Source organism: Schistocerca serialis, chromosome 4 (assembly GCF_023864345.2).
Source record: "Schistocerca serialis cubense isolate TAMUIC-IGC-003099 chromosome 4, iqSchSeri2.2, whole genome shotgun sequence".
Taxonomy (NCBI): domain Eukaryota; kingdom Metazoa; phylum Arthropoda; class Insecta; order Orthoptera; family Acrididae; genus Schistocerca; species Schistocerca serialis.
Window position 1 is genome coordinate 86,949,838 of NC_064641.1, and position 16,494 is coordinate 86,966,331.

Below are 16,494 nucleotides of genomic sequence, written 5' to 3' on the forward strand. Positions count from 1 at the left end.
AATACCAACCATAAGAAAAAGAGAGTACAGAAGGAAACAAGTTATGGTTTTCTATGATCTGACTGATTTTCACCCAGTGAATAATAATGATCCAGTTTCCAGGGAATGGTGTGATGTAAAGATCTGAAATAACCAGCTGTCATTCACATAATAACTATAAATCTACACAGAGTATCGTAGTTTGCTGATTACTTGCAAAATTTAAGGGAAAGAAGTGAATTATAACTATAATCTTGATCGTGTTGAGCACCACAGCAGACACTAATTAGAGGTCACCTATAACAGAAAAAGTTACTTTCTAGTTGCAGAATAATTTTCTTCTCCTTCTTGCTGCCATCCTCTTCACCCCTCCTTCTCACACTCTTCTAACCTATTCATCAGCAACTGTTATTTGCATGTGAGGAGAACAAATGCCCAAGAAATTTTTAACACAAAAATGATTATTTCCCTTTGTTCAGCCAGTTTTGTGCAGTGCAGTTTGATTGCAAATATTAACAGTGCACAAAAAAGTTCTTAAGCACTCACATTTATTTTCAGTACAAAAGGGTATCAGATAAAGCAAGGTAACTAATGCATTTGCCATTTATTTAATTGTGATGTGACTCACAATTCACAAATTCCAAAAAACAGCAATGTAGATGACCCTGTACTACTACTACCTTTTCATAGGTCATAATAACACCTTCTACTGCCAACCCCATTTTTATTCATTATATTCATTTGTCTGTTTCACATTTGTGTGTTTCTGTTTCACAGTTGTTTATTTAGTGAGGGGGGAAAAGGGGGGGGGGGAGATGTGTATCTGTGTGAGCACGTGCGCACATTTTGGGTGGTAGGCATATCGTGTGATACGTGAAACTTTTTCCACATTTTAGTTTGTTAATTCATTTTATGCTTTTCTTTTGTAAAGGCTAAAGGCAATGTCTAACAGATTGTCCACAAAATTATAAAGCCACAGGTTGGGCAATATGACCATATGTAATGCAATGATTTTGCAGTAATTAGTGATCAGTATTTTATTTGTTGGTTGTTACCTTTTTACTAACACACGTACTTATTTGTAGTCAGAGAGCAAGATTTGTCTTTCTATAACAAATTTCCAGCTTTAAAATGGTGTAGTGCACACCCATTAAAAATACACAGCATATAAGTGTCTTTTAACAGAATGTAACTGCTATGTCTGTTCCTCTTGCATGCATGAGAATGAATGCAGTATTATGCCAGCTTCAGCAAAATACGGATATTTAAACAAAGCATTGTGCTGTATGTAGTTCAGGTTTCTGGTTGTTCCTCAGGTATTTTAAGTTGTAAAGAAATGGTTATCACTTTATTTATGCTATTCTATAATGTTTACTGCTGAACACTTGTGTTTGTGTCATTGTAACACTGCCATTGTCAAAACAGTTTTTTTCTTACCTTTTTTCTTTCTTCTTCTTTTTCCTTAATTTCATGGCGCATTTGTATGGCTTTCAGTTGAGAGATGCAGTATGTTAATTTCAAAAATTACCACTCCTTTTCTTTCAAATCCTCTTTAGAGAGCAGCTGTCTGGCCAAGTTTTGGAGCTATATGTATATATCATCAGTAAAAGTCCGTCTGATACACTCCAGAAATGTGCCATTCATTGAATGTTATACGTTTAGAAAAACTGGCAAACTCTGTTAGTTAGGGAAGAATATGTTGTGATCAATTTTCCTTAGTGCTAACAACATGTAACAATACTTTGTTAACTGCCTGTTGTTGAAGTTATTTTGAGACCCTTCAGATTCTGTTAAAGTATGCTGTTACTACTGTACTGAAATAATCTTCATTCCCTGCCCCTCACTAGCCATTTCAGAGTTTTGCTGAAGCAGAAATCTCAACCAAAAGATTTTCAAGCTTATGGATTTGTCTTAACCATGTATGCAAAATTGAAACAAGCACTGTTTGTGTGCCATGTCTATTGGTTCCAGCTGATTTCATACATGCAAGGGGAATGGACAAGTTACCTACTTGGAGACATCATATTTATGGTGCTACAGTTGCCACTGAAGATGCAAGTAAATGTATGGTCCACAGATTTTATCTTCTTGTAATGTTGCTAAATATGACAGTAAAATATTTATAAACTGTTTTATAGACTCTGCTTTTATAGTAAACATGCTGCTTGAATAAAATTCTCAAGTGTTAAATTAAAATGAATCATTATGTTCTTGTGGACTAGAAAAAGGAGGATTTCGTATATTGTTCTTATTTACACTGATGTGATGTTTAGAGTCTGTGGATAACTTTACTTCATCTTGGATTAGGACTAGGAATGCATAATGAATACTGTGGATGGAAGTATTCAGGTATTGCATTTCCAGTTCTATCTTTATTTGAATTTCTAATTCATTCTCAGCATTTAGGCAATCTTGGATGACAAGCCATTCTTGGGAAACATGTCTGCAAGTCGTTTAACATGTTTGACGGCTGATCTTGCATAAGGTACATGCAGTAGTGATTTTATGCAATCAGTTGTTGTTATAGGAATTCATGAGGTTTATGTGAAAGTCAAAATAGAGCTTTATCAATAATCTAATATTTGCATTGTTGTAAGTGCATACAGATGTACTTACATTATGAAATTTTGTTCATTGTTTATGGATGGCTGTGTCAAAACCAATTTATTAAAGGAAATATAAATGTGTTTGGTGATCTTGCAAGATCAGAAGGGGAACATCAGGATGTGGTGTATATTGACAGCTCGAAAAATGACACTAGTAAGCTGCAATCTGGTATCTGTTATATATTGGCATACTTGAAGAAGAACACCAAAAAGGTGCAACATAATTTATTGTGAGGAGAGTATTATAGCATTTAAAAAATGTTAGAATGCAAACTGTATGTACTGTTTCAGTTCTGTGATGCGTGTTCTGGATGTTGCAAACCTCAATTTCGATGTATGGAATCACTAGCTGTGCACGATATCTGTTGCAATGATTCTTTTTCTTTTTAAGTAGGTGCATATACCCCTATACAAGGCACAGTTATATGTGTAAAATAAATTAATGACAATGATTTTTGTGCATTAAAATAAATTTTAAGTTAATTAAAGTGCTTTTGGGTATGCAAAATTTTTGGTAGTCTTCTGGAAAACGATTAAATTTTTCAGCTATCCCACTTGTGAGCATGCAACATACAATTGTCCACATATAAATCATGGATTTTCCAGATTTACTTCAAGTGGTTAACCTTGGGCCCTTTAAATGGTCATTGAGAATGCAAGGTTAGCCAGGAACTCCAGTTGTATGAAATCAGATAGTGTGTCATTAGGAATGATGGGAATATGTGGAATCAGTACATCTCCTTTTGACTTGTACAGAATTGTTGCCCTGTCGCAGTGCACATTGTCGCGACCTTGTTGACACACTGAACAAAATGAGTAATAGACTGGGTGAACTTCACATTTTTGAAGTATTCCAGGTCAACCATATACAGGAAAAAATGTCATCAGATCATTTTCAAACATAGGTATGTGTTACTCATTTCAGCTTCACCTTCAGCCATAGGGATGCTAGGGGTCTCCTATTGCCACAGTAATTTTTTTCCGGTGATACAGGTACTAAGTTGGGTAGAAATTGCTTCAGTCATGACAGAGATGTGCTGACATTTCACTGCCTTTGCAATCCCCACTCCTCACACATCCACACTCTTGGTGAAAATTTATTGGGACTGCAATCCCCACTCCTCACACATCCACACTCTTGGTGAAAATTTATTGGGACTGTCACCAATGAGTCTTATGAAACAGGAAACTATCAATTCAATATTAGTACATCAGTCATTATCAAATATTTTTACTTTCATGGCTTCTCACTCCCACACCAACCTGTAGGGGTATTAGGGCACCCTACACCTACAGTAGTTTTATACAAATAATGAGCCTTTATATACAAAATTTGGCTGAAATTGCTCCGGACATTCCCCGCCCCCCCCCCCTCCCCCCTCTGCCCTGTATGTTTTTGTACATCCTCAGAAACCCTCATGGGCATGCACACAAGAACTCACCAAAGTTTGATTACGATCAGATTACTAGCTTAGAGGACAAACAAACATGTACTTCTTAGACATATGGAAATTATTATGCGGTACAGAATCAGTTGGCTATTTTATTAGCTCCCAACTCATTTTGTCAAATGTAATCATTTGTGTGTTCTAACACTACACATACAGTCTAGATTTGCACCGACTGTTCAAAATGTTCGTAATGCTTAATAACCACACATTGTTTGTGAGGGAGTGACACATTAATTTTTGTTACTTTGAGCTACACAAGCTGATGGTGGACTATTGTATTCACCATAGTTTCAGATTCCACAGAATGTAAAAGTCATTGGAAACTACCTTCATTACTGAAGTGCGGTAGTTGCTCCACTCTGATGCTTTTTCATTATACTATCATTGTGTTTTATTAGCAAAATAGAAGGAAGTAACTTTCCCCTCTTGTAGTTAATACAGTTCAATATTTCACTAGTCATTCAGGTCCCTTAAATCCATCACCAAACTAGGCGATATAGAAAACATACTAATAGATGCTGTTCAGGCTTAACATAATGATAAACTGCTATAGGAACAAAACACAAGTGAGGTTATAACATGCAGAGTTTATTTGTTTAGAACTGGGAAAATTCTGATTTAACTGACTTAAAAAGAAAGGATGGTATTGTACCCCAATAATGGTGAATGATCACGGAACCAGTTGGGCTCATGGAATATTTACTTACTCTCTTTAGTATATGTCAGAAGCATTTGATGATACTGATCAGCTAGAAAACATCATATCTCATCCATGAATAGGGACAATAAGGACTTACCAGATTTTTAAATAGGGATGGATAACTCTATCTGGTGCATCTGAAAAGTGAGTGAGTGCAGTGTAATGCTAGGCACAAATATTTTGGAATACATAGTTTATTGCTCATTCTTGAATTGATGTTTAGCAGCTGTTGGTGCATATGTCTACTGTTGTTTTTATACAGTAACACACTCAATTGCCATTGGAGTGGATACTGAAGCACAGTAACTAGAGTTTGTCCCTGTTTACATTACACAATTGACCATGTCATGCTATGCTGTCACCCTGTAAATGCTAGCTTGAAAGCAGCTTGTGAAACCATGTTGTGGCAGTAGTATGCTGTAGAAAACATTCACCTAGACTTCCCTGCGGTCAGTGGTTACTGCAGAAAGCTTGCTGGGATCTGTTTGCTACATCAGTATTATTACTGATTATGTTTATAGCTTCATCAGTAATTTGTTCCTCACTGTTACTAGAATTTCCCACCAGAAAACTTTTTCATGTCATGAAAGCTTTAATAACGTCACACTAGTTATAAGGAATGTGATGTTGAAGTACAGTACATGTCCGAGCCGAAGAACACCATTTGTTGACAATTCCAGTCACATTTCAGATATCGTCAAAGTGTCAGCTCAGAGCTTGCAAAGCACCTTAAGGTGACTGTATATGTCTCCTTGTGGCTAGCATTCCTTGCTGCTGTCATTGAGGACATGCTTTTGATTCGTAGATTTTTATCTCAGGTTCTTCTGCGGTGGGAAGATTTTGTGAGAGCAAATGAGAAGCTTCAAAAAATAAGCAGTAATAGTGACACATTGAAAGACTCACACTAGGGTGGGAGATGCATGAAATTTGTTTATTTTGTGCCTCCTTGCAATCTACAGCTACTTAGCAGTCTGTGCATGGCTATACACTAAGGACCTGGGAAGTCCATACCATAGGGAAGTACAGTTATGTTGCGCACTTAAAATGATGCTTATAATTTCCTCACCAGTGATTTGGACACTAGTTAGGAAACTTGTGAAATATTTGCCAAATGTATCACGTGAATAATATATAGGGTCTGTTTCCTGAAATCTTATGCCCAGTATGTGATGTGAAAGGGGTGATGAACTTGTGTTGTTTTATAATTGTAATAAGTATGCAGAGAATAAGTGAAGATGCAAAACATGAGGTTGTGTTTTAAAAGTTTTTCCTGATAGTCTTCAGTATCACTTCAGCTAATGGTAAAAGAATCCCCTCAGCAATCTTAACAAAAAACTTTTCGTACACCATTTTCAATTGCTCTGGACGTGTTAATGTGCGCCTTTGTACCTGTCCCTGAATGTCGGGATCCCTTAATCGGGCAGGTAGGTTAGAAAATTTAAAGGAAAGGCAAACCTACGTTTCTAGCATTTGTAGACTTAGAGAAAGCTTTTGACAATGTTGAATGGAATACTCTCTTTCAAATTCTAAAGGTGGCAGGGGTAAAATACAGGGAGCAAAAGGCTATTTACAATTTTTACAGAAACCAGATGGCAGTTATAAGAGTCAAGGGACATGAAAGGGAAGCAGTGGTTGGGAAGGGAGTAAGACAGGGTTGTAGCCTCTCCCCGATGTTGTTCAATCTGTATATTGAGCAAGCAGTAAAGGAAACAAAAGAAAAATCCAGAGTAGGTATTAAAATCCATGGAGAAGAAATAAAAACTTTGAGGTTCACCGATGACATTGTAATTCTGTCAGAGACAGCAAAGGACTTGGAAGAGCAATTGAATGGAATGGACAGTGTCTTGAAAGGAGGATATGAGATGAAAATCAACAAAAGCAAAGTGAGGATAATAGAATGTAGTCGAATTAAGTCGGGTGATGCTGAGGGAATTAGATTAGGAAATGAGACACTTAAAGTAGGAAATGAGTTTTGCTATTTGGGGAGCAAAATAACTGATGGTGGTCGAAGTAGAGAGGATATAAAATGTTGACTGGCAATGGCAAGGAAAAACGTTTCTGAAGAAGAGAAATTTGTTAACATCGAGTATAGATTTAAGTGTCAGGAAGTCATTTCTGAAAGTATTTGTATGGAGTGTAGCCATGTATGGAAGTGAAATGTGGACGATAAATAGTTTAGACAAGAAGAGAATAGAAGCTTTCGAAATGTGGTGCTACAGAAGAATGCAGAAGATTAGATGGGTAGATCACATAACTAATGAGGAAGTATTGAGAAGGATTGGGGAGAAGAGAAGTTTGTGGCACAACTTGACCAGAAGAAGGGATCGGTTGGTAGGACATGTTCTGAGGCATCGAGGGATCACCAATTTAGTATTGGAGGGCACCGTGGAGGGTAAAAATCGTAGAGGGAGACCAAGAGATGAATACACTAAGCAGATTCAGAAGGATGTAGGTTGTAGTAGGTACTAGGAGATGAAGAAGCTTGCACAGGATAGAGTAGCATGGAGAGCTGCATCAAACCAGTCTCAGGACTGAAGACCACAACAAAACAACTGTGTGCTCGGAACGTGTTTACGCGCGCCACCAGTCCTTCTACCTGGTACTCTGAAAGTGTCTACGACTGGTGGTTCGCGTAAGCACGTTCAGAGCACACAGGAACGGGTACAAATGCGCACGCGTTAACACATCCAAAGCAGTTCAAGGGTTAAATTAGACCCATAAACACTGTGAGGTCAGTATTAGTGATCCTGAATCCATATAAGGTCAGTGTTAGTAATCCTGATTCCATGTGAGGTCAGTATTAGTAAACCTAATAACAATCCTTCACGGTGTTCTTTTTCAGTTTCCAGTAATATACTGTACACAGATTCAGCAAGGAAAAAAAAATGCTTATCACTATATTGTAGCAAAGAATCAATTACATTTGACAGTTGCTATGCTGTGTTGCAAATTGTCAATTTTTGCATCATTATTTACATACAGGAGACTCTGAACTAAATGCTGTGACTGATAAAACAATATACTTCTGCTCAAGCCTTAACCCTTCATTACAAATTGTTTCCTACTGCCAGCTGTGCCCATAACTTCAAATACCAATAGTGAATGTTTGTATGATTACAGATTGCAAAGACAAATAAGAAAATAAATTCAGAAGAAAAGAATATCTCATTGATTTTCTTGCTTGATCTTTAAAATTATAAAATACAGAAAACTTTGGTGCCTTTGAACTTTTGAAGATATGTTTTGAAGGGTTAAACAGCAGCTGCCCTTATTTAAACAGGCTGTGTTCCACATTGTGCTGAGAAGAGAGCTTCCATCTGACTTGGGTGACTTATGTTTTTTTCTGAACAGGAAGTTGTATTTTTACTAATTTATGTATGCTTGTTTCCACAGCTAGCGGCCGCTTCCCGCAGATGGTAGCCAGCTTCACCCTCGGCAGCTACACATGTACGCGGTACTCTCGTAACTAGCAATCATGTCAACAATGCCTCTGCCAAAACATTCATATGACAAGATGTCCACTGGCAGCGTCATCACCAATTTCCATGTTTTAGCAGTGGCATTTCTGAGATTAATCCATTAAAATGCCCATCCCTTTTTCTGTAGTATTAATGTTGTCACAGAACATTACATTTGGATAATGTAACTGTATCATGTCTTCATAGTCACAAAAACTAAAGTCATTAAAATTGAGGAAAATGAAGTTTACACTCACACACTAAAAGTGAGTGACAAACGTAGCATAGAAATTGTTTTGCTTGAAATAGATTTTCAATTTTTGTTTGTTTGAGGAAATAAGGTACTGACAAAAATGCATGCTTGTTTGGTACATTTGTTCTGTGACACAAAAATCCTGAACCTAATGATTCAGGTAAGCCACATGTGCATGCTGCGCTCCCAATTTCAGCATTCCAGGGACCAAAATAATATTTTGTTTTCTCTTCTAGGCGCCTGCTAGGATGATGCAGGCCAAAATATGATACTGGCTATTCCCCTGATAAAAATAATTTCCATACTTTTATATTTTATTGATTTTTTTCAGCTTTCTTACAGTTGCATAATTGCAGGAAAGCTGTGGCAGGTTTTCACATTTACTGGTTAAGTCAATCTCTAGTGCCTACATTATGAAATGGCAGTTATTTTTCTTAGGGGACTGGCCAGCTAGTTTCTCTAAATTAGTACTTTTTTTCAGATATTAGTACATGCTATGTGCTATGATGATTGCTATAAATTCTTCTTCCAGACGGTAACTGTTAGTTACTCTCTAGTAACTGTTTCAGTTTTCCCGAAGGAAGAGGTTGGTCATTCATTGGGTTAGTGCTCTCCCTTCAAATACTTGCCACTGCCACTGCCACCGCTGCTGCCGCTGCCGCTGTCACCTCTGGTGCCGCCACCACCACAGCCACATCTAGAAAGTAATGCTCTCTGTACTCTGGTCAGCACATCTACCAAGTTGTTTTATTTTCCACCAACAAACTGTCTATGAAACATTATTGAATTTAAGGAAAAAATGTAGTTGTAGAATCTCTCAACTTTTCTAACTGACTTTAAAAACTGGCAACAATTGTTGGTAGTGATTTTTACATTTTGTATAGTTTCAAGTTACAAGATCTAATGTTCATCTGATTTGACTGAAATGAGAATTTGTGTTTCTGTGGGAGATGTGCTGTAACAGTTTTACTCTCAATGCAAAACCACAGCTGCAACCTTGCAAGCTCCCATTCCTCTATGCTGCCTAACAAAAAACATGTGGCTTTTAGTGTATTATTAATGCTGTTGCAGCTGTTTCTTAAACATTTTGAGATCTTTTACTTCAGTACTAGTTTTTAAGCAAGAAATTTATCAGTACTACATACATGCACCTTGCAGATATTATGTTAGTACTATGTACACAAATTTTTATTTCTTTACATTTTTCTTTTGTAGGAAGAGGAATTGTTCCACTATTTGCGGACCTCCAGATGTTGCTTTATATTTTTAATTATCTCTTTGTTTATTTTTCAATTATTTATATTTTTTCACTTAATGTTTACTGAAAACAGCTGTAGCAAGAATCACTAATTTAATTAAGCCATCTCAATTCTCCAGTCAATTACAAAAAGTTTTTGCAGAATGTCATATGTGCAAAGTTAAGAACAGGACCGTTTTATCATTTCCGGTGGAATTTATGAATTCTGTAATAAAAGGGAAAACTTGTAGTGCTTAGTTTCCCAGGATTGTTGCTGCAAATTACATAAAAGGCAGCAAGCTCAGTTTCATGTAGACTTCTCAGAAATTCAATTAGTTGTAATTTATAAGTACAGTTTGTTATGGTTTAGCAGTACCTAATAGATATTCTGCAAGACAATTTGTATTTGAACCCCTTTTTACCTGAATCATTAGGTACTGTGACCGTTTAAATTAGTAGTGACATTATATAGTAGCAGATAGACATTAATCAGTTCAGTATATACTGATTTCTACTTATCTAAATTTTCTGTTCTCTTACCCAAACAAAAAAGGGTTTTCAAAAGGATGGAAGGAGACATTTATGAGTGGTGAACAAGAACCGTGGGTGTTCAGGGGTGGTCTGACAGCTGACCTTCAGGTACACATATTTTCAAGTGTTTGTAGGCTGTTTAGTGTCAGAATTATTTTGTTACAAAGGAAAAAAAAGTAGCTTTAGGTCATTATTCACAAGACACACCTTTGGAAAGATGACTTTTTGATTTATATATGTTAATAAATTTGAACAATGAAAAGCTGAGAAAGGGATTTGTTTTTGAGGGTCACAGTATTTCAAGTGACAAATAAAAAAGAAGAAACACCTAGTTTGTTTGTAACTTTTCAGAAATAATGAAGGATATATCACTCAGCTTGATGGAAGCCTTGAGGCATAACAGATAGTTCAGTTAATAACATCTCTCCCTACAGGAGATAGAGTTAGAGATCACCATCTGTTATGAAGTTTTAATCTGCCTAGAACCTTCACATAGTGTGTAGCTCTTAATATTTATTTAAATGGTAGTGCCATGTACAAGCATATTAATTTTTCTGAAAAATGTTGGTGAATTTGGTTGCACCATAGTGACATTGTAATATGCATATGCTTTGCACTGCCATGAATTACCTGTCCAAATTTGGACTATTGTTTGAATAAACACAATATCTTTGTGTCGTGGAGAGTTGTGTTTTTTATATTGGGTTATATGGTGGTAAAGTGCAGGTGCGTTATCGAGAGGAACTTAATTATACTGTAGGAGCAGTCATCCACCAGTCATCCATATTTGGCCTCTGCGTGGTTGCTCTGAATCTTTCCACACTAATGCTGTACTAAAATGTTCTTTTTTTTTTCTTTTTTCTTTTTTCTTTCTTTTTTTCTTTTTTTTTCATAGAGGCTGCCCCATTTTCTTTACTCCAATTTGTCAAAATTGAACTTCACTGCCCATAATATTGATAGTATTGTATTTAACACTTAAAAGGTATCTGATAGTGTAGAAAAATATGTTGCCAAGAAGGCACATTCAACTCATCTTAAAGTGAAGGTTTGTGATGAGTGCTGTAATCAGGATCCTTATATTCACGTATTAGTCACTGTGCCCTCTGTGAATAATGATCTGTTTTCCTTTTCATGCTTTGTGGTTAACCCAAGCCATACATGGTGCATAAGGACTTCAGACATTTTAAGTGTGTTTCCATGTATAAGGAAAAATGATTGTGAAAGAGCACTGGGCTTTATTAGTGCTTTTTTGTGTGATGTGTAGTATTTTATTTTAGTTTGTAATGAATACACCATTGTTAGCATTCCAAGTGTTTGTTTCCAGGAGTGTGTATTCATGATGTGGATATTTGAGATGCACTATTATTCTCAACAACTGTAGAAATTGAATGTTGTTTCATTGAAGATTGTTTTTGATACACAAATAAATAATTTTCCCCTTTCATTTCTCTAGCGATTAATACCTGTGGATTCTGGAAATGATCTGTTCATGTACAAAGCTCCTGATGTACCAAGTAGTCAGATTTTTACCATAAGGCCATACTTACCATCAGATGAAAGTCTGGTATATGCAGTGTGCCGCCAAACATGTGCAGATGGACGGGATGGAACTGACCGTTTTCTAGATTTGCCAGATATTATTGGAGACAAGTAAGTTACCAAACAAACAAATGTAGTTTCAAAAGGTGAATGCTGCATTTTGGGTAATAATAATTGTTCAGGCTGCCTGTTTCCCTGTGTGTGTATGTTATAATTAATTAGTCTCTGAATAAAATTCATGGAATAATGGCTTATTCCAACATCCTGTGTAACAGGTACATCGTTGTGTCAAATCTCTGTGCTGATTATTCTTATTTCAATCAGTGTGGGAATGACACGATTCCAGATCTTACATACTCTCTTATTATTATAAAGGTTACCAGTTATATCCGTAAATGGAACAAACGAATGGTCTTAAAGCAAATCACTTCTGGACTCTGCAATTTTACAACAGTGACTCGTGTGTCATTTGTCACCAATGATTCTGCATTGTTCAGATTATTTGAAATACTACCTGGATTATTTGAAAACTTTTTACCTTGTTGGTGGGAAAACCTTCAAATTCCCCATAAGAATCCCATAATTGTCTGTCATGTTAGTCATCCAACATGATTGTGAATAGCTGTTTCCCCAGGGCCGCATGTTGTCATCATCATGGGACCCTAGGGTTATCATTTTCTTGATGTGTGTACATATTATTTGTTTCAACTTGATTGGACTGAAATTTTTGCCCTTCAGCTTATGTTGTTATGATTTGAATTGTATTCATTTTGTTGCCATGAGGTCATCAACTTTGTACAGAAAGGCTTTCTTCCAGTATCAATTGAAGCTTGTGTGTTTCTCACCCTGAACTTTGCTGATTCATGACTTAACATTCCCCCCCTTTTTTTGAATCTTTCTTAAAATGAATCAATCTTCATTTCTTCTTCTAAGTTTGTGATCAGTCTGTATATGCATATTAACAACCATCGAAAGTTCAAATGGTTTTTCCTGATGCTATAGTGCTATATTGAATACTTGGTTCCAGTTGACTCGATGATACTGCTTTGCACCCTTAAAACTTGTTGTCAATGGTAAATTTAGCAGTGATTTTTGCCAAATAAGAACTGATGCTCTCAATCTACTTTGTGGAGTCCTGTTTTTATTAAAAATGTTCAGTTCATTCTTCTTCCAAATACTCCTCAAACTCTTTGGTTGGAAGGTCCTGTTTTGGTAATTTCTTGTACTGAATCTCCTGTATTACTTATCTGTAGTTTCAAGTTCTGAATTCTGTTTTTGTAATCTTTAAGGGGTGTAGCAAGTAAACTTGCCCAGTGCATCACTAGTTCTTCAGATATGATTTTATCCTTTGTAAGTCAGTTGATGTGATCCAGTGTGATCTTTCTTTTTTGACAAAATAATGTAATTCGATAGATAAAAAATCTATTCCACAAGCAGCAGCATCTCACATGCATAAAAGAAGGTAGGTTTTCAGAGCCAGTGGCTCGTTTGTTAGGCAGACTTTCTGCCTGAAGAAGCAGCCACTGGCTTCGAAAGCTTGCCTAATTACAACCTCCTTTCATGTGTATGTTCTGTCGCTTCTTGGTGAGTAGATTTTTTTATCTACCCAATTAAATTATTCTGTCAAAAAGTGTGATCTGTCTGATATTTCTGTGGGTTACTCTCTTTAAAAGAGTATTGTAGGAATCTTTGCTGATTTCCTATTCATTGTTAGTAAGCATGTTACACAGTCAGAGATCACTTGTTCCAGTTTGTTGGTCAAATCATGTGTATGATAATTGTGTTTACTTTCCTCTTTGGATAACTTGATAGCTATGAGCTTTCTGAAATGTAAGTACGATGACCTCATATTACACAGCACTTACGCTCACCAAAGTTACTCCCCCTAGTTGAACTTGGAACTAACTCCATATCGTCCTGAAATTAGCACATATGAAACTTTCCCTTTCTTTCTTTATCAGAATTTGGTATTTTGTGCTAGAAGTCTGCATCTAATATTTATGTTCATGCAACTTATCAGAAATAATGAAGGATATATCACTCAGCTTGATGGAAGCCTTGCGGCATAACAGATAGTTCAGTTAATAACATCTCTCCCTACAGGAGGTAGAGTTAGAGATCACCATCTGTTATGAAGTTTTAATCTGCCTAGGACCTTCACATAGTGTGTTGCTCTTAATATTTATTTAAATGGTAGTGCCATGTACAAGCATATTAATTTTTCTGAAAAATGTTGGTGAATTTGGTTACACCATAGTGACATTGTAATATGCATATGCTTTGCACTGCCATGAATTACCTGTCCAAATTTGGACTACTGTTTGAATAAACACAATATCTTTGTGTCGTGGAGAGTTGTGTATTTTATATTGGGTTATATGGTGGTAAAGTGCAGGCGTCACGTGTAGATCGCGAAAGTCTAGCAAATGTCAATGCATCCTTGTTGGAAGGGGGTAGCAACGGCATCGAACTTCACTTGCGCTTGTTCAGGCGTCCCGCACTCAAATTGCCTATCTGTCTAATTATTGATCACTGATCCGCTATCTGTTGCAAGACCATGGTGTGTAAACAGGAACCTGAAGAAAATGTGAAAGTTTAGCTAGATTTGAAGATAATGACATGAGTGTGAAAGATGCTGCTTGCAACAGTGTTTGGGAAAGAGTTTCACCAGTCATTATAAAGAGGATGGAAATCACATTGGTTATGTGTAGTGTAACAGGTGCTCTTCTCTCTTGTCTTTCAGTTCCACTATGACCTATCTGAAGGCACATTTGTGCAGAACACATCAGAGTGTAAGTTCTGCAGCATTATTAGCTGCAGTGAAAGATGCTACAGATTAGTATATAGTGGAGGATTCCACACTTAATGTCAGGAGATTGTAGTTTCCATTTCACAATTTGGACAACATAGATGTCTTCAATATTTTGTCTTGTCCTACATCGATCTCACATAACACTGAAAGATACGCCAATGAAACATGCCTGAAAATGATGCCCAGCAGCGTTGATGTCAGATTGCAAATCCTTGTTTCTGTACTGCAGATATGTGCGCTGTCTCGGACATGATTGGACACTGAGAAGTATGATGTTATGACAATTTGCATCTGGGAGAGGAATGTAGGAAATTTATCAAGAATCACATCCTTGAAAGTTTGTTCAATTTATCAAATTTTGAAACAGTTTTCTTGCTGTCAGATTCTTAACTACTTCTGTGGTGGCATTCACTCCAGTGCAAACGGAATTGTATATCTAAATTTGAATTAATAAAGCAGAGCATATTAAAAAAATGTTTCATTCTGAGACAACTCATCATGATGACAAAGGTTGGTCGTTACTTTTTCTGTGAAACTTTTAACTATTTCCAAGTTTTTGCTGGTGCTTTCTTTATGTATTACAATAATGTAATGATTAGGTACTATCATGTTGGACAATATGTGTACAACTTAATGTAATTTGATTTGAGTTCAGTACCATTATCTGGAGGGAATAACATATTGAACATAAGTATCATTAATGTAATTTTTTCGAAAAATGAAGCAGGTGCTTGTTGGACAGGATTGATTAGCTCTTGATGTCAGCAGTAAATAACACATCAGCTACAGAGATACAGATTTAAGCAGTTAATAAAATATTACAACTAAGAAAATGAGGAGGCTGATGATCATTTCGACAGTTATATCTATTCAAACCAAACAAAATATCATTCCATGCTTGATTGACACAGCTGCATTTTGAAAGTAGAACAGGAAACATGGAATTATTGTGTGTAGTAGATGGGAGGGGAGGGCTGGGTGAGAATTCAGCAGTGAATTCTTGCCTTGATTTGGCTTACAGATCTGAAAACGTGCACATCATGAATAAAGTGTCAAACACAGTGTGGAAATGTTTACAAATATGTTACATACATAGATACAGATATGTAGTGTCCGTTCTGTCATACATGTCCAAATTTTCAACTTTCACCATTGATTTATTTCAAAGTGTGTAGGTGGCTGAAGTCCTAATTTCTTGTGATATACATTACATATAGATGCAGTTACTTTTTACTTTATGTAATCTGGTCAGCATATGTTAGTAAATACTTCATTCTTATACTGTACATCATATGAGTAGATGTAATGTTTAGGGCTAACTAATTGAAAATTTTGTCATTGCTTGATGAGTGTACTTGCTGAATATTCAGATACTGAATTATGTTATGAAAGCATTGAATACCCTTCTGTCTAATGCATGACAAGAGTAACACTAAATTTTGTTGAATCTTTTTTTTTTTTTTTTTTTTTTTTTTTTTCCTCCAGTTTAAGCTTGTAGCATGTCTGCTTTTCTGTACTACGGTGAAATTACTTTTTTTACTAGGTTGGTTGGAGGGTTCTTGGCACTTAGTACAGAGTTCTGCTTTGTTGTTGAGGATGAGAATGGACTTGTTGGGTATGCGTTGGCAGCACTTGATGCACGGCAGTATCACAAGAAGTTGGAACTAGCCTGGTTGCCAGAAATGTGTGCCAAATATCCTCGGTCCAACAATCTCTCAGGAACACTTTCACCTTCTGAGGTAATATTGAATTGATATTTCAGATTTATTTTGTTTTCCTCAAACACTTTTTGTTCTGTCTCCTATAATACAGCCCATTTCACAAAGACCAAAAAATATCAAATAGGGGGAATAATCATGCAGTCACAAGTTTTTGTACAGTGGTAAGAGAGAGTGCCAAACTAAAAAACCTGACTGGTGGGGTGAGGG

The 16,494-nt window shown here is 36.4% G+C and overlaps 1 protein-coding gene across 1 annotated transcript in view; it reads left to right on the forward strand.

The window, feature by feature from the left end:
- Nucleotides 1-16,494, forward strand: part of LOC126473693 (protein O-GlcNAcase) — a 152,256-nt gene that overhangs the window by 108,346 nt on the left and 27,416 nt on the right. The window contains exons 11-14 of the mRNA XM_050100932.1: nucleotides 8,130-8,183; nucleotides 10,238-10,323; nucleotides 11,669-11,865; nucleotides 16,110-16,305. Of these exons, the coding sequence (XP_049956889.1) occupies nucleotides 8,130-8,183; nucleotides 10,238-10,323; nucleotides 11,669-11,865; nucleotides 16,110-16,305 (533 nt within the window). The remainder of the gene's footprint in view (nucleotides 1-8,129; nucleotides 8,184-10,237; nucleotides 10,324-11,668; nucleotides 11,866-16,109; nucleotides 16,306-16,494) is intronic.